The 17,234-nt window shown below is 58.9% G+C and overlaps 1 protein-coding gene across 1 annotated transcript; it reads left to right on the top strand.

Moving 5' to 3' along the window:
• Window positions 1–665: 665 nt before the first annotated feature.
• IGLON5 (IgLON family member 5) lies at window positions 666–16,731 on the top strand. Its single transcript, XM_021681408.2, has 8 exons — window positions 666–777; window positions 9,239–9,317; window positions 9,990–10,222; window positions 11,603–11,722; window positions 13,103–13,237; window positions 13,394–13,514; window positions 14,046–14,200; window positions 15,232–16,731. Exons 1-8 carry the CDS (start codon window positions 699–701, stop codon window positions 15,318–15,320), a joined length of 1,011 nt encoding a protein of 336 aa, XP_021537083.1. The 5' UTR covers window positions 666–698; the 3' UTR covers window positions 15,321–16,731.
• Window positions 16,732–17,234: the final 503 nt, after the last annotated feature.

The raw sequence follows: 17,234 nt of genomic DNA, 5'->3' as shown, positions 1-17,234 counted from the left end.
GAGAAGAGGGACTGGGAGCCTGGACACCTGGGTCTGAGGGAGGAGGGGGCTGGGGGGTTGGGGGCCTGGATTCCTGGGTCTGAGGGAGGAGGGGGCTGGGGTCCTGGACTCCTGGGTCTCAGGGAAGAAGGGGCTAGGGGCAGGACTCCTGGGTCTGAGGGAGGATGGGGCTGGGGGCTAGACTCCTGGGTTTGAGGGAGGAGGGGCTGGGGGCCGGGACTCCTGGGTCTATGGGAGGAGGGGGCTGGGGACCGGGACTTCTGGGTCTGAGGGAGGATGATATTGGGACCCAAAGCAGAAGGGAGGTGGGCTCAGGAAGTGTCCCCGACCCAGGGTTCTGGGGATCCGAGATGGGAAGACGTGGGGACGCCCGGGGCGGGAGGGGGTAGGGGCCGGGCCGCAGTAACAAAGGCCTCTCCCTCCAACAAGCAACGCCCCCTCGGCCCCGCCTCCCCGGCCCTCCGCCTCCCCTGATTGGTCGGCCTTTCTGCCCGTCAGCGCCGCCCCCCTCCCCGGGTCTGCAGCAGCTCCGGCCGCCTCGTCGCACCCCCCCCCAGCCCCCTCCCCCCGCCCCCGCCGCCCCCCGGGCCGGTGCAGCCGCAGGCGGGGTCCCCCTCCCCCTCCCCCCCTTCCCCCGGCCTCGCGCGCCCCGGACCGGCCCCCCCTTTCCCCTCCCCCTTCGCGCCGCCGCTTCCGCGATGCCCCCCCCTGCGCCCGGGGCCCGGCTCCGGCTTCTCGTCGCCGCCGCCCTGGCCGGCCTGGCCGTCATCAGCCGAGGTACCGCAGCGTCGGGGGCGGGGGGGTCGGCCGGGACACCGGGGTCCCGAGCCGGGATTGGGGGTGGGGGGCTGCATCCCGGGCGGAGAAGGGGGGGCCCTCCGGGCGCTGAGGTCTGGGCCCCGGGGCGGGGGCTGCATCCCCTGGCTGGGAAGGGGGTCTCGGACGTCTGGATTCGTGCCCGGGGGCAGGGTTCCGCGTCCGGGGGCTCGAGCCTGGGCCTAGGGCCGGAGGTCGGCTTCTCCCGGCCGGCGAGAGGGTCGCGGACACCTGATCCCGGCCTGGGGGCGGGAGTCTGCGGCTCGGGATCAGGGAGGGGGATCAAACGCTAAAGTAAGGGTCCCTGGGCAGGATCTCTGAACTGAGTTGGGGTGTGGAGGGGAAGTAGGATGCCCCGTCGGGGGTCTTCATCTCTGAGTGGTGACAGTCCCTGAGGGGGTCCTGGCCTGAGGGCTGGGGTGGGCGTTTCTGGGCAAAGGTGGGGGGATGGTGTCTTGCCAGGGTCTGTAAGAGAAGGCGGCGGGGGTATCCACAGACTTCCATCCCAGGGCCAGGAAAAGAAGAGGGGCTCTGGCCTCCCAGCTGGGTCACCTAGGTGGGGAGAAAGTGTTGGTGTTTGGGAGGTTGCAGTTATGTAGGGGAATGGAGCTGGTGATCCAGGAAGTTGGGGGTGCTGGGCTGGGGACTCAGATGTAGGAAGCTCTGGCTGAATAGCGGGGTTCAGAGGCTGGACTGAGGATGAGAGGAGGCAGATTAAGAAGGGAGGGAAGGGAAGGGTTAACATGGGGTCAAAGGGTTAATCTCAGCCCCGCTGAGATTGGGGATGAGTGGGGCTGGGGGCTGGTGTGTGGAGTGCAGAAGGGGAACCTGGGCAGCCTCTGGAGAGAGGATGTGGGTGTCTCCTGGACCCTGTGTCTCCGCGGGGCCCAGGGATGGTCCAGGACGTGCCCCCTGAGGAGAGGAGGAGAGAGCAAGAAGGCAGGAGGCAGGGATCAGGGTTAACTCAGTGCTTCTGGAGGATTCCCCCAGGTCCTGCCCTGAACCAAGGATTACAGTCAGGGACACACGATCAGGGACAACCTAGAGTCTTCACCAGTCTCAAGGAGGCAGCCACTCTCAGCCTCCCACCCACACGCACCAGGTCACCCACAGACACATAAATACCCGTCCCCGAGTCTGACCCAGAGCCGCACTCGACGACACCCAGTCACACAAACGCAGCCCCGTGCACGCAGGACCCCCACCCCAGGGCCTCGGCAGGCTGGAGGGCAGGCTGGAGCCTCAGTGGGTTGGCGGTTTCTCCAGCCTGACCCGTCTGAATCACCGTCTGACCCTCGGACTGCCTGTCTGCATCTCTGTCTCTGTCACTCGTCTCTTTAGGTCATTTCCAGAGGCTCCCTAGCTCTAGGGGACATCCCATTTGTCTCTGTCTCTGGGTCTCTGTCTCTCCATCCCTGCTGGCCTCAGCACAATTTCACATCTGTCCCTCCCTGCCTCAGGAACTGCTTCTCATCGTCACACTGGTGTGCCTGTCCCCCTCGTTCCTAGCCCTCTAGCCCCCTCGTTCCTAGCCCTCTCAGTCCTCGCTCCTTTCACTCCTGGGAATTCACGTCCCATCATGGTCACCAACACCTCCCATTTTTGCCCTTGTCCTTTCCTTGTCTCTCATCTTCTCCTTCTCCTTCCCCCGCTCCTCATACTCTTGGGAGCCCCGTCCTTTCTCCCCTCTCCCTTCACCAACCCTTCTCTTTCTTCAGTCTCAAGATAACTTCCCACTTTCCACTTTGAATCTTCCAGATCCCAGAAATTGCTCTGGTACACACATCCTGGGCTGGGAGCTTCTTGGAGCCAGGAAGCGGCCTGTGACCTAGGTCAAGTCCTCTCCCACTCCTGGGCCTTGGGTTCCCCATGGGAGATCTGGGAGCAAGAGGGAATGGGGCCAGGGGGCGGGGGCGGGTGGTCTGAGACAGATCTAGGTGGCAGCAAGACAGCCCCACCTGCTGACAGTTGGTGCGTTCTGAAAAAAACTGGGGGGGGGGGGCTCTGGGCACATATACAAAATTGCATTTTCTCTCCTCTCTGATTCATTTGCTCTTTTCCAAATTCCAGAAGGAATGCATGCAAGTGAGCAATCCTCTACAAATATGTATTAGAGCAGATCCCAGTTTGTCCCGGCCCCACCCCTCCCAAAACGCACTCGCTGCACTCTCTTGAGAGAGCCCAGGTCACGGCTTTCCCTCACTCAAAGTCAGACACGCAGAGTTGAACGTATGTAAGGTATTGGTTTGTTGGTGGATGTTTTCCCTGAGATAGAAACAAAATAAGCCCATTTCTCTGCAACTGGCTTTTTTTTTTTCCCCACTTAACTTTAGCTCCCCGGCATCCAGAGATATGATTCTATCTTTAGTTTCTTTTCTAAATTCTTTATGCCAACACTCACACTCACACTCACATACATATATATTCACTTACAGAGGTTGCTGCAGCAAGCTGTGTAGGGTGGCTGCTTTGCTCCCTGGCCGGCCGGCGAGGGGTGTTGGACAGATTGGGGCAGGCAGAACGGGGCGTGCCGGCCACTGGCCACGGCCCTCTGGGCACCCGGTCTGTCCGGACTGGATATTTGACAAATATTTCCTGAGCACAGAGTCTCTGTTCTGGGCACTGGGGATCTATATATACGCGGCCGTGAGCAAGCCAGATGAATCAAGGAGCTCTCAAGGAGCTTCTATCCTAGTGGGATGGAGAGAGATCACAACCTAAAAACAGGCAAATAAGTAAACGGGTAATTTCAGAGAGTGACAACGAGTAGTGTAAAGAAATTAAGAGTGACTTCAGGGACGAGCTGACCATGGGAGCTCTGGGGGTTTGAGAGAGCCCTCTCTGAGCTGCAGGGAGCGGAGTTCAGACTGAAAGGAGAGAAGTCGACCTTTAAAAGATCCTGAGGAAACAGTGGAGGCAAAGGTCCTGAGGTGGGAACCAGCAGAAGGGAGTAGCCAGCATGTGATGGAAAGTGCCAGGGCTCTTGGCTCAGCGTCTGGAGTCCAGGCATCTGTCCTGGGAAGGCCCCTACACTTGGAGGTCGGTCAACAGAGAGGAAAGGGGCTCTGAGGGTTCCAGCCCCTTCTCACCAGCTCTCCCCTGCCAGAGCCACACCCCCTCCCAACGCATTCCCCACCCCTCCCTGGGTCCAGCCTCACTTCTGCCACAGCTCCCTGAGTGACCGCCACAAGTCACACACTTGTGGGCCTCAGCTTCCCCTCGGTGGGTTCCAGAACTGTGGGATCCAAGCCTTCCCTCGTTGGAGGGTCCCAGCTTCACCAAAGTTCCCCCTCTGAGGGGTAGCAGGAGGTGCTTATCTCCAACCCAAGGCCCTCCATCTTGTTAGAAATCTCTTTCTCTCTGAAGGGGAGGAACCTCACCTACCAGTGACCTTCATCCCTTGACTTACCAAGCAGGTGTGAGGGCTACTAGTGCAGACTGACAGGGACCCAAGTGGTCCTTCTTGTCACCACTGGCCCCCCAGACCAGCTGGGGCACCTGCCACATCATCATCCCATCAGCCAGCGTACGAGAGGGCTGTTGGCAAGCGCTCAGCTAGCAGGCTCTGCATTGAACCTGTTGCTTCGGTGACCTCTTTTCATCCTCCCCGCCACCCACAGCGTGGTGCGGGAGGCCCAACGATCGTCCCCATTCACACAGGGAGAAACTTGAGTCCCAGGGAGGTGAAGGAATTTGTGCAACTAACTGGCAGTGCGGGACTCGAACCCTGGCAGCCCGGGGCCCCAGTCTGTTCTTTCAGCGGCCCGGTTATGCTAGCTTGGTGGTGTCAGAGCAGATGTGGACAGGGCATCTGTCCATGGGTCGCCGACTCAACGCCGGTGGGTGCAGCGCACAGAGCAACGGATGCCCCGCCCCCACCCCAGGGGACTGACACTGAACCAGGGATAGCAATAGATGTTTCTTAAAAAAGAAGGAACAGCTAACATTTATTGGACCCTTTCTGCATGCTAAGCACTGAGCTAAACATTTTGCTTGCATGTTCTCATGGACTCCCTCACAAAACCCTCAGAGGGAAGGACTGTTTTTTTTTTTCTCCTTTTAATAGATGGGGAAACTGAGGCTCAGACTGTCCGGGGTTCACCCAGCCAGGAAATGGTGGGGCAGACATCTGACCTCCTAGCACAGATTCCTCCTGGCTTTCTTATCCAGTCTCTCAAGAGCATTCATTCTCCCTACAAACACTTCCCTGTTCTGGGCTAAGCCCAGCTCTGGGGGACACAGCTAAGATTCAGGCCGGGGGGGCACCCCTGAACACTGTCCCAGCTGAGTCAGAGGGTATCCAGCAGAAAGCGTTGAGACTCTCTGTCTTGAACAGTCAGGGAGGCCCTCCTGGAGGAGGGGGCACTTGAGTTTGGGTCTTGAAGAATGAGTAGGAGTTCAAGAGTTGAAGACATGTGTTGTAGGTATCTATTTACATTCACTCTTTCAACAAATATTTCCCAAGGTCTCCAGCGTCAGGCCGTATGCTGGGAGATGCTGAGGATACAGACCTGAGTCAGCCCCAGGGTCTGCCCTCAAGAAACTTCTAGTCTGAAGGGGCAAACAGACACAGATGGCCACCACGGTGTGATGTGAGCTCTAATGGAGGTAGTCCAGGCATTGTGGGAATACAGACCAGGCTTAGAGGGGGTAGGGAGGGCTTCCCAGTATTAAGGGAGAGTTTTCCAAACAGAATTCCTACAGAGTGGATCTCACGAGCCCCAGCTTATTTATTTATACATTAAACATCTTTCGAGGCCTCCTGTGGGCCAGGCCCGGAGCCAGCAATGCTGGAACCCTGGAGGGGGGTCAGACCCTCGCCCCTCCCTGAGGGGCTCCCATCTGGTGAGGGAAGCAGGCTCAGACAGGATCCGGGGAAGAGCTGTGCTCAGGGAGAGAGTGGATGATGGAATGACTAACCCGACCCGTACCTCCACTTACTGAAGCCCAGAAAAGGGAAGGGACTTGCCCAAGGTCACACAGCAGGGAGGGGGGGGGGGGTCTTGATCCTGGAGCCTGGGAATTGTGTGAGACAGGCATGCAGACTCATGACATCCAAATGTATAGACACAGGGCCCAAGAATCCAAGACCCGCCAGAGACATGGATTCCTTCATCACTTATCTCCTGGGACTGCCCTCTAGCTGAGCCTGGAGCTGGGCATGCTGGGGACACAGATGGTCTGGGCCAGGCTCTGCCCTGGAGGAGCAGGTGGGGGAGGCAGATGACTCCAGTCCAAGGTGCCCTGGGAACAGGGCAGGAGCTCATATGTGCTGTCTCTCCTAGGAGAGGCCTCATTATACTAGACCCCTGGGGAAGGAGAAGCATCTTTGTCATAAACCGTGGGACAGAGGGACAAGGAGAAAAGTGGGGAATGCAGAGCTGGGCCACACACACGCACTAGGGGAGACAAAGCAGGAGAGTGACCCCAGGGCCCCAGACCCAGGTTGAGGGGCTGGGCCTTTGTCCTGGGGGCAGTAGGGAGCCACAGGAGCAGGGGGGCAGCTCTGAGTGTTGGAAAGATCCCTCTGGACGGAGTGTGTGTCTGTCTCTATTTCTGTCTGTTAGGACATAGGATTGAGGTCCTGCCTGCCTGTGTCTGTGGGCTTAGCTCCCACGGCGGCAGCTGGGTGTAGTCCGGGGCTTAGCCCGGGAGCCCTGGGTCCCTGCAGCCTGGGGGGACCTTGGACAGCTCCGTCTTCAACCCTAGGCCTCCTGTAACCTTGGAGGTTTGGGCGTCATTGGGCGAGGAGGGGGATTGTGCCCCCTGTGGGGCATCGGGCAATGTCCAGAGGCAGTTGTGGTGGTCACCACTGTGAAGTGGGCCTCGAGTGGGTAGAGGCCGGGGATGCTGCTGAACATCCTGTGGTGCGGAGTCCCCACAGTCCCTCGTGGGGACAGGAGAGTCCCCACAGTGGAGAAGCATCTGGCCCCAAACGTCAGTGGGCCCAACGTGAAGCCTGGGTCTAGCAGTGTGTGAGCAGGAGTATGACAGGTCCTGTGGCATGTGTGTGCTCGGATGTGTGTGTGATCTGATCGTCAGTGACAGCGTGACTGCGTGTGCCCGATTCTTGGCCCAGGGCGGCTCCTTTGTATTTGAGAGGCTCTGAGAGTCTCACGTTTCCTTGCACTCTGTAGCTTTTTTTTTTTTTTAAAGATTTTATTTATTTATTTGAGAGAGAGAATGAGAGAGAGCACATGAGAGGGGGGAGGGTCAGAGGGAGAAGCAGACTCCCTGCCGAGCAGGGAGCCCGATGCGGGACTCGATCCCGGGACTCCAGGATCATGACCTGAGGCGAAGGCAGTCGCTCAACCAACTGAGCCACCCAGGCGCCCCACTCTGTAGCTTTCTGCACGACTTTCCAGAGTGCAGGGGCGGGGGGTGGTGAGCATGGCCCTTGGGCTGGTAGTGTCAGCATGACTGATGAGGTCAGTGTGTGCGTGTGTGTGTGTGTGAGAGAGAGAGAGAGAGAGAGGGCTCCCTGGATGGGCTGTAACGGGGTGTATGTGGACTGCACCTGCGTGTGGGGGGCTCTTGGTGTTGGTGCAACAGTGTGGGTCTAGTTGTATATGGTGGGGTGACCTTCTGCTGGGGCTGGGTCCTGGGCTGTGTGTCAGCAGGCGCGTGTGTGCACCCAGGGCCCTGAGCAGGCCCCATTGCCATCCGGGCGCTGGAGCGTCGGACTGTTTCCTGGCCCAGCCCGGGCTCTGGGTGTCTCCCGTGGGCCCTGGCGATGTGTCTGTGTCTGTGTGTGTCCGTCTCCTGCTGCTACCAGGACTGTGTGTGGTAGCGTCCCCTCTGCACAACTCGGGGGAAGGCAGGCCCCTTCCCTGCATCCAGAAGTGACTCCGGCCACAGTGAGGGGCTGCAGGGCCCACCCCAAGCCCCCGGGACCTGGGGAGCCCACCGCACTGGCCCTGCCCCAGCCCAGTCCTGAGGGGCTGCTGATGGAGAGGGCCCCCGGGAGTTGTTGGGGCGGCACGGGCAATTAATTCATTAGATTAATTAGCTCCTCGTGCCAGGGCGGGGGCAGGGCAGCCCCACGCAGGGCCCTCCTTCCCCAGGCATCCAAGGTCATCCAGCCTCCTCTCCCCTGCCCGGTGCCGGCTCCATCCGCCTCCGCATGCCCAGCCCCCACTCCCTGGCCCTGGTCCAGCCCGCCGGCCACGGTCCACGGAGATGAATAGGTGGGGGTGGGGGCTCCGCCGGGCGACGGTGCCCGTGAGCTGTGCTGGAGGGTGCGGGCAGGCGTGGGCGTGCGCCTGCGAGTGTGCCCCGTGAGCATGGGCAGGCGGGTGCGTCTGGAGACGCGTGTGTGTGGCTGTACACAGGGCCCAAGGGCATACCTGTGCATCTGGGACAGGTGTGTGTCCGAGGGGATGCGCGCACGCATCTGTGTTTGCGTGCACGTGTTTGCATCTCTGTGTCTGCAGGTCCGCGTACTCATGTGGGTGGCTCTGTGTGTGTTTCCGTGTGTTTCTGAGTTGACATGTGCACATGTATCTGTGTGTATGTATGTACGCATCATGAGCCTGGATATGTGTATACATGCCCATGTACGTGTGCATGTGTGTGCACCTGTGTGTTCTTGAACTTTGAGCGTGTGTGTGTGCGCATCTGTGTGGACACGTGTGTGCACGTGTGTGTGTATCCCTGTGTACACGTGTATCTGTGTACGTGTGTGCGCATCTGTGTGGACACGTGTGCGCACGTGTGTGTATCCCTGTGTACACGTGTATCTGTGTACGTGTGTGTGCGCATCTGTGTGGACACGTGTGTGTGTATCCCTGTGTACACGTGTGTCTGTGTACGTGTGTGTGCATCTGTGTGGACACGAGTGTGTGTATCCCTGTGTATACGTGTATCTGTGTACGTGTGTGTGTGCATCTGTGTGGACACGTGTGCGCGCACGTGTGTGTATCCCTGTGTACACGTGTGTCTGTGTACGTGTGTGCACATATCTGTGTGGACACGTGTGTGCACATGTGTGTATCCCCGTGTACCTGTATGTGTGTGTGCATCTGTGTGGACACGTGTGTGCACATGTGTGTATCCCTGTGTACACGTGTGTCTGTGTACGTGTGTGCTGTGTGTACATCTGCATACACATTTATGCAGCTGTGGATCTGCGAACGTATATGTGTGTGAATCTGTGTGTGTGCACGCACACGCGTGTCTGTGTGCTGTAACTGGAGTGTCTCTGGAGGTGTGTAGGTTTGTGTGTCCCAGTCTGTGAGTCAGTGTGAGCTTGTGGAAAGGAACATGTTGCGTGTGTTTGCTCCAAGCGCGTCTGCCGTGCATCTCTGGAAACATCGATGAATGTGTGTGCCAGGGAGTGTGGGAAATGTCCGTGTGTGCAAGGGCATGTGCGCGTGCGTGCAGACGTGTCCAGTCCCTGCTGAGCTGCCCCTCCCGTCCGCAGGGCTGCTGTCCCAGAGCCTGGAGTTCAGCTCTCCCGCGGACAACTACACGGTGTGCGAAGGGGACAACGCCACCCTCAGGTACCTCCCATCTCGGGGACTCCGGAATCACCCAGTCCTGCTCCTTGGCCTTCCTTAGGGGAAGACAATCCTGACCCGCACGCACAGCCTGGCCCCTGTCGGTCAGGAAAAGTAGTTAGAGGCATGGACTCTAGGCCTGGTTCTGTGCCTGGGCCTCAGTGTCCCCATCTGTCAAATGGGTGGAGGAATGTTAACCGCTGTGAGGGCTATCATGGCGATTCAAGATTTTGTACTCACACTCCGAGTTCAGAGAGCATGGCACACTGTGACCGCTTAGCAGACGAGAGTCAGGCTTATTTCCTCCGGACAATGCTGCCCCCCACACTGCGTCTGCCCCCTCCCTCTGGTCTCTGTCCCCCTCTCCCTGGGTCTCTCTCCCTCATCTCTGCAACTCTTTCTCTCTTAGAGTGCTCCAGATACTTTTCCAGTCTCTAGCACACATCACTCAGTAACCATCAGCTAACCTTCCGCTGTGCACTTGGGCTCAAACTTGAGGCTCAGTTTACCCACTTGTAAAGTGGGCACAATCCCCTCTGCCTCACAGGGCCTCAGTGGGAATTGGCAATGCAGTAGGCCTTCCTCTCCCCACCTCCAAGCCCCCACGATGGCGGAGCCTGGAGGGCCTTCTGGGGTGGGGGAGAGAAGAACCTTCCTCCCTTGTCTTTCCTGAAGCTGCTTCATTGACGAGCATGTGACCCGCGTGGCCTGGCTGAACCGCTCCAACATCCTGTACGCGGGCAATGACCGCTGGACCAGTGACCCACGGGTGCGGCTGCTCATCAACACGCCCGAGGAGTTCTCCATCCTCATCACCCAGGTGGGGCTCGGCGACGAGGGCCTCTACACCTGCTCCTTCCAGACCCGCCACCAGCCGTACACCACTCAGGTCTACCTCATCGTCCATGGTGAGCCCTCCGCCGGGCCTTGGGTGGCGGAGGGGGTGGAGGGCACGAGGGAGAGAGAATCCTCGCATCCTCACCAATGGTCTGATCCCCGATCCCGGGGATACATGGTGTGGAAGGCAGGCACACACCCTGCCCGCGCGGATTTCAGCCAAGCAAAAGGAGGGACAGTCTCCCAGAAAGTGACACTTCAGCATGACAGCTTCTAGGGCAGGAGAGCTGCAGGGGTGAGGGGGTGCTCAGGGAAGACTGCAGCCAACCACTTGGCTCTGTTTACTGAGCACCTACTATGTGCAGGCATTGCTCTAGGCCCCGGGGGATGGAGAAGGAGCCAGGCGGGCTGTCCCTGCCCTTTTGAAGCTGACTTACTAAGGAGGCGGCTTCCCAGACATAATGTCTGAGCTGAGACCTTGAGCTGGGGGCAGAGCTGGTACTGGAAACGGAGCGGCGCTGCAGGGGCCAGGGGAGAAAACGAGTCAGGTGTGCAGAACAGGTCCCGCGCGGCTGGATGCCCCAGAATTCAGAGAGCGAGAGGTGGGCAGGAGACAGAGAGAGCAACAGGGGACAGAGCTCAGGTGGCTGGAGGGCAGGGAGCAGTTGGAGAGACAGGGAACCAGAGACAAAGACAGCCCAGTGGGGCCATGACAAGCCCCGACTCGGGAGCCAGACCACCCAGGTGCTGAGGGACCCTGAGCAAGCAGGGCGGCCTCGGACTCCTCATCTGCAAAATGGGGATGACTCTGTCGTGCATCAAATCCAAGACATGGTCAACTGGAAGGGGCATCTTTGTTTTATGCTCTGCCAAAAAAGAAAAGAAAAGTAACCCTGCCAATTAAACTCCAGCATCCTATGTTGTCAGGCCATCCTGATTGGAACGATATTCCGGCGGGTGCGGGAAACCGCCATGTGTGTTAGAATTGACAAATATAGCAACATCTACCCCAGGAGGTGGCAGGGTGGTGAAGGTTTAATGAGCTAATTTGTATAAAACACTTAGAACAGGGTTACCACGCTGGAAGCACCATATGAGTACTTGTTATAGAAACTAATTGTTTAAAATAAGAATAATAACAATAATTAATAAAAGTAGACAGAGATAAGGTGGGAGGAATTCAAACCAGAAGGCAGAGAAACCAAGTTAGGATGAAGGGAGAGACAGAGACAGAGACGGAGACGGAGAAAGAACAGGAAAGAGAGAGACTAGCAGTTAGACAAGGAGCCAGACCTAGAGGGGCAACGGGGAAACACAGAATTCTTAGAAAGACAGAGGGCATGTTGGCTGGACCCCTGGGTCTAAGGGAGGAGGGGGCTGGGGGCCAGGGTTCCTGGGTCCTGGGAGGCCATATTCAGCCTCTCGCTGACCTCTCCCCTCCCGGCCTGCAGTCCCCGCCCGCATCGTGAACATCTCCTCCCCTGTGACAGTGAATGAGGGGGGCAACGTGAACCTGCTTTGCCTGGCTGTGGGACGGCCAGAGCCCACGGTCACCTGGAGACAGCTCCGAGGTGAGGACCCCACCCCTGGCCCAAAGCCCCTTTCCCCGCTCCACAATCTGGGCCCCTTGGTTCCCCATATCCCTAGCTAGATTCCCAGAGTCCCCCCCTTCCATGACTTGCTTCCCTCCCTCCACCCTGATCCCATTATGTCACCAGCAGCCCCCAGAGCCTTAGAGCCTTCACCACCTGCAGGCCTGAACCATTTCCTCTAACTCACCTGCTAGACCCCAGCCTGCACCCTGTCCCCACACCAGGAGCCCTGGTCTCTTCCCCACCGGCTCATGTAATTCTGGGTTCTGAATCCCTACCACTAACCCTAAGTCACATTATAACCAGTGGCCCCTGCCCCTGTTCCCATCTCCTGGTCACCTCACTACATCTCCTCTGCGGGACGCTCTAGCTCAGCAGTTCTCAAAGTGTGGCCCCCAGACCAGCAGCATCGGCATCACCGGGAGCTTGCCAGAAATGCACATTCTGGGCCCATCCCAGGCCTAATGAATTAGAACCTCCCTCCACCCACGACCCCCACCAGTCTGTATTAACAAGCCCTTCAGGTGATTCTGGTGATGGAGCTGAGAACCACTACTCTAGGCTTCCCCCAAACATAGCACCAAGATACCTGAACATGACATCCCAGATCCTGGACATCCACCACCCTTTTACGTGGATCTCCACCCCTATCCCCCAGATCCCTAGACCCCCATTCACTGGGTCTTTAGAGACCAGTGGTGCCAATCACTCTATCCCCCGAGACCCCAGAACCCAATAACTAGGTCTCAGATCCTGGATCCTTTCCCACCTGGTCATCTGAGCCCCACAATCCTGGGCTTGAGACCCTGGGTCCCTGGATGCCCGTAGTCCCAAAGGATCTTCTGAACCTGGTGATGTGTCATGAACCCCCAGGTATCTGGATTGCTGATCCCAATTACTAGATCCTGATTCCTTGAACCCAAGAATAAGATCCCAGAACTCTGGACCCCCCACCCCACCCCTTGGGTCTGTATTATCTGGATCTTTCTGAGCTCCAAGATCCTGGGATCCTCCTCCCCACTGGGTACTGTGAGCCTCATGATCTGAACCGTGAGCTCCCAGATCCCTGGATCTGTTGCATCCCCAAATTCTAGGACCCGCCCCACTGGGTTCTAGTTACAAGCCCCAGACCCTCATTCCCTGCCCCACACCCCTAGCAGGAGTCTGAGAGGCAGGGGCGGGGCCGTGGATCCACACCCCCGCCCCAAACCCCTGCAAACCCCTCCTGGCTCTCACTGACCCGGGCACTCCAGGCCCTGCGGTGCCTGCCCCGCTGATGTGTGTCCGTGTTGTGCCCGTGTTGTCCCGTGTTAAGTGTTTGTGTCCGGCCCCGCCCCCTCCCCTTCCCTCCCCGCACAGACGGTTTCACCTCGGAGGGCGAGATCCTGGAGATTTCTGACATCCAGCGAGGCCAGGCCGGGGAATATGAGTGCGTGACTCACAACGGCGTGAACTCGGCACCTGACAGCCGCCGTGTGCTGGTCACGGTCAACTGTGAGCCCTTTGGCACTGGGCGTGAAAGGGGGGGCAGGCCCTGGGTCCCTGGGGAGGAGGTGGGGGTGCCGGACTCTTGGGAAGGAGGGGGATGGGGACAGAGCCCTTCAGTCCTCACCTCGCTAGGGGAACTCACTAACTCTTGCCCCTCGCCAGATCCTCCGACCATCACGGACGTGACCAGTGCCCGCACGGCCCTGGGCCGGGCCGCCCTCCTGCGCTGCGAAGCCATGGCGGTGCCCCCCGCGGACTTCCAGTGGTACAAGGATGACAGACTGTGAGGACAACACCGGGGCGGGCCAAGGGGGCGTGGGGAAGGTAGCCGAGCCCAGGTCCCGAGAACTGGGGAATCCAGCTTCCAGGGAATGGTGTCCGCTGGGCCGCAGCGAGATCGCGGGGGCTTACTGGAAGCTCGGGGCCCACAATGATGCATGTTGGAAGCTTGGTCTCTTCAGGCTATTCAGGGAGATGTGCGGGGGTCGATGCTGAGGGTGTGGCGGGGAAGCTTCAGAGGACCATTGGGGTGGGGGTCCAGCAGGGTCTGGGAGGCTGTAGAGCTTGGGGGCACACGCTGGGAGAGTCCAGTGACCCTGAGGGGCAGGGGTGCCTGGAGAGGGGTGTCTGTGGGAGTGGTCTGGGGACCCATGGGCAGCTAGAGCCCGAAGCCAGGGATCTCTGGGGTAGGGGGCAGAATGCGGGGTCCCCGGGAAATCAGGGAGCCTGAGAGTCGGGGGCAGTGGGCTCTGCGCCCCGAGGGGGTCCCGGGCCAGGGTTCCACGGCCCGGTCCCTGACGCGGATCCCCGGCAGGCTGATCAGCGGCACAGCCGAGGGCCTGAAGGTACAGACGGAGCGCACCCGCTCGATGCTTCTCTTCGCCAACGTGAGCGCCCGGCATTACGGCAACTACACCTGTCGCGCCGCCAACCGGCTGGGAATGTCCAGCGCTTCCATGCGGCTCCTGCGTGCGTCCGAGAGGCAGGGGCGGGGCCGGGCGGGGGGCGGGGCCGGGACTACCCCAGGCTGACTGCGAACTTGGGAAAGTGACGGACGAGACCCAAGCAATGGGACGGAGCCAGAAACCCATCCCTTCAATGAGTGTCGGTTCATTGAGCGTCCACTAGGGGGAGGAACTGAGACTTGAATGGTAAGAAGCAGCCAGCCCTGCCAAGATCTGCGGGAAGAGCTTTGCGGACGGACGGAGGGAACGGTGTATGTATGCAAAGGCACAGCAAGGAGGCTAGCATGACCTGAGCAGAGTGATCACCGTGGAGCCTGAGGCCAAAGAGGAAGGGAGAGGCAGAGTTTCATGGGCCCCGGAAAGGATTTTGGATTTTATTCTACTGTAGGGTGAGGCCGCTGGAGGCTATTAAGCAAGGGACTGTCCAAGCGGTTGACGCTTCTAAAGAGAATCACTGTTTGAGGAATGGCCTGTAGGGGGCGCAAGATGGAGGCAGAGGGACCAGGGAGGAGGTCCTGCCGTAATCGAGGGCCTGAGCGGCAGCACAAAGTCGCTGTATCGCGGAGATGTTTTGAAGGTGGAGGCAAGAAGGAAGTGGAGTCGTGGCGATCGCAGGTGTTGGCTCGAGTAGCTGGGTGAATGGGGATGTAGTAGTAAAGTACTGAGGTGGAGAGATATTGGGGAGGGGGCAGTAGCCAGTCTCGGGGAGGAAAGTCAAGAGTACCATCTCGGCCGCGCTGACTGCAAGACGCTTCGTAGCATCCTGGATAGACGTAAACGGTGCAATGCGAAGATCTGAGAAAGACGGGGAATAAGAGAGAGGGACTGAGTGTCAGAGAGAAACAATGTTCAGCAAGATGCTAAGACTCCGAACAGAGTGGGGAGAGCAGGCACACCGAGCGAAAGCCCCAGAAAGACCCCTAGAGAGGGAGGCTCAAAGACACCCTCAGAGACAGGGCGGTCACAAGGCACCGCCAGACACACATGGGGTCTCCCCTTCCCAGGCCACTCCCGTGACCCTCTCTCTTTCCCCAGGCCCAGGATCCCTGGAGAACTCAGCCCCGAGGCCCCCGGGGCACCTGACCCTCCTCTGGGCCCTGGGCTGGCTGTGGTGGAGGATGTAGGAAGAACCCAGTGCAGCTCGCCTCCCCCTGCGCGGGGCCTGAGGCCGGGAGCGAGAGAAAAAGGGAGAGCAAGCGCCGTGGGTCTCGAGGGGGCGGAAGAGCTCTCTGCCACCGAGGAGGAAGAAGAGAGGAGGAGGAAGAGGAGGAAAGCTCTTTAGAGAACCCATCACTGTGAGGGATAACGCAAAATTATGCATCTTTCTACAGCCATTTTCGCCACCGTTCACGTTTCCGATTGTGACCCACCCCCGGCCACCCCACACCCCTCTCTTAGCTCAGGCTGTCAACTGGATCGTGTGTATGTAGTGGGTGTGTGTGAGCATGAGCCTGCACGTGTGTGTATGTGTGTGGGGGGAAGGGGCTCAGCAGTCTTCCCTCCCCTAAAACCCCCACGCCCACCGCCCCCAATGCTGCTGCCTCTCACCTCTGGCTGGAGGTAGGTATGTGGGCTTCTCGACAGAAGCTGTGAGCAGAGGTTTTCCAGGCTCCCCGGGTTCCCAATATATGCACGCACACCACCCCCTCCCCTCCCTGTTGAAAGAGTGTCTCCTGGCCAGGTTGGGAGTGAGGAGGGGTGTCACGCACTCACCTGTCAAGCTCTCATTCAGCCTTTGTGAGCAGGTGGGGGATCTCCATCTTGGCTCTGGGCCTCCTTGCTGTCAACCACCAGCTGCCTGTAGCCGGAGGCCCCATCACTGGCTCAGCAGCCTGAGACCTTCCCACTTTCTCTGCCCCCCTCCCCTACCCCGACTTTCGGGCCCCATCTGGGCCAATCGGTGCTTCCATCCAATGGTCAGACTGGTGCCTGTGCTCACCTGTCTGTCTCAGTGCTTTGCCCTACCCCACCCCCGCCCGACTCCCCTCAGCCCCCTGCAGCCACCCACAGGTGTGGGCTTGCCGGTCTACCACTCCCTGGCCTCTCCACCAACTGCACCTCCCAAAGGCTGACCTGACGGCCCTCACACACACTCCGATGGACACACACACACATATCAGCGACTGGGACCAGCAATAGCCCCCTGGCTCCAGCTGACCTATGGCTGGTGACCAGCTTGTAGTTCCCCTGAGGGTGGGCAACTTGTCAGGAGGGGGCACTGAGAGGCTGTAACCTTAGCTCTGCTATAGGAATATGCGATCCTGGCACACCACACCACACAAAGTGGGGAAGAGAGAAGCATCACAGATATCCCCAGTCCAGACCAAGATGTCAAGTCACCAGCTCTGACTCCTGGGAGACCCGCTAGAAACACCCCAAACCACACTACCCAGAGCTTGGGGAGGAAGAACTCAGAGCAGGGGCAGGGGGGCAAGGGGCAGTGACTGTACCTCAGACGGGGGCGTGGGCCCCATCCCACATTGTCTTCCATCCCCGGGGTCCGGGGGGTTGGGGAAGGGTGGGGGAGGGATGCCAGGGAGGGGGCGGGGGGCCCTGGGGGCCGTGTGTTCCGATTCATGGGGAGTGTTGAGACCACCACACGAATAAACGCCTTTTTCCAAAGTCTCTGCCTGCCAAGTGTCAGGGTCATTAAGGATTTGGGTGAGTGGAGGGCAAAGGGTCATTGGTGGTGCCTCCCCGACATCATTTCTACCCTCTCTCTCTCTTTCGGTAGATTTGGAATTGATCCATTACACAGTGATATGAGGCCTATCTAGATCTGCACAGTTGCTTTTCCCCATTACATGGAAAATCTTGGGTCTGTGGGGATAGTGGTGGAGAAGATAGCATGTACAGGCTGAGAATGATAGAAACACTATGGAGTTCAGAGAGGAACGTCTAAAGAAACTGAGTCCATGCTGACATCGTTTGAGTAGCTGGATCAAAATGTACCTGCCGCCCACCTTCATTTACATAAGCAATACAGTCCCCTGAATGTATAAGCCAAGTTGTGTTATGTTTCTTACTAGTGATTAAAA

The sequence above is a fragment of the Neomonachus schauinslandi genome, chromosome 16, assembly GCF_002201575.2.
Source record: "Neomonachus schauinslandi chromosome 16, ASM220157v2, whole genome shotgun sequence".
NCBI classification, from domain to species: Eukaryota; Metazoa; Chordata; class Mammalia; order Carnivora; family Phocidae; genus Neomonachus; species Neomonachus schauinslandi.
This window is presented reverse-complemented; position numbering and strand designations above follow the sequence as displayed.

Bases quoted from the DNA above. Each gene is read 5' to 3' on its own strand.
- IGLON5 (XM_021681408.2), top strand. From the start codon at position 699: ATGCCCCCCCCTGCGCCCGGGGCCCGGCTCCGGCTTCTCGTCGCCGCC. The intron at 9,318-9,989 runs GTACCTCCCATC...TCTTTCCTGAAG, and splicing joins GGGGACAACGCCACCCTCAG to CTGCTTCATTGACGAGCATG. The intron at 10,223-11,602 runs GTGAGCCCTCCG...CCCGGCCTGCAG, and splicing joins GGTCTACCTCATCGTCCATG to TCCCCGCCCGCATCGTGAAC.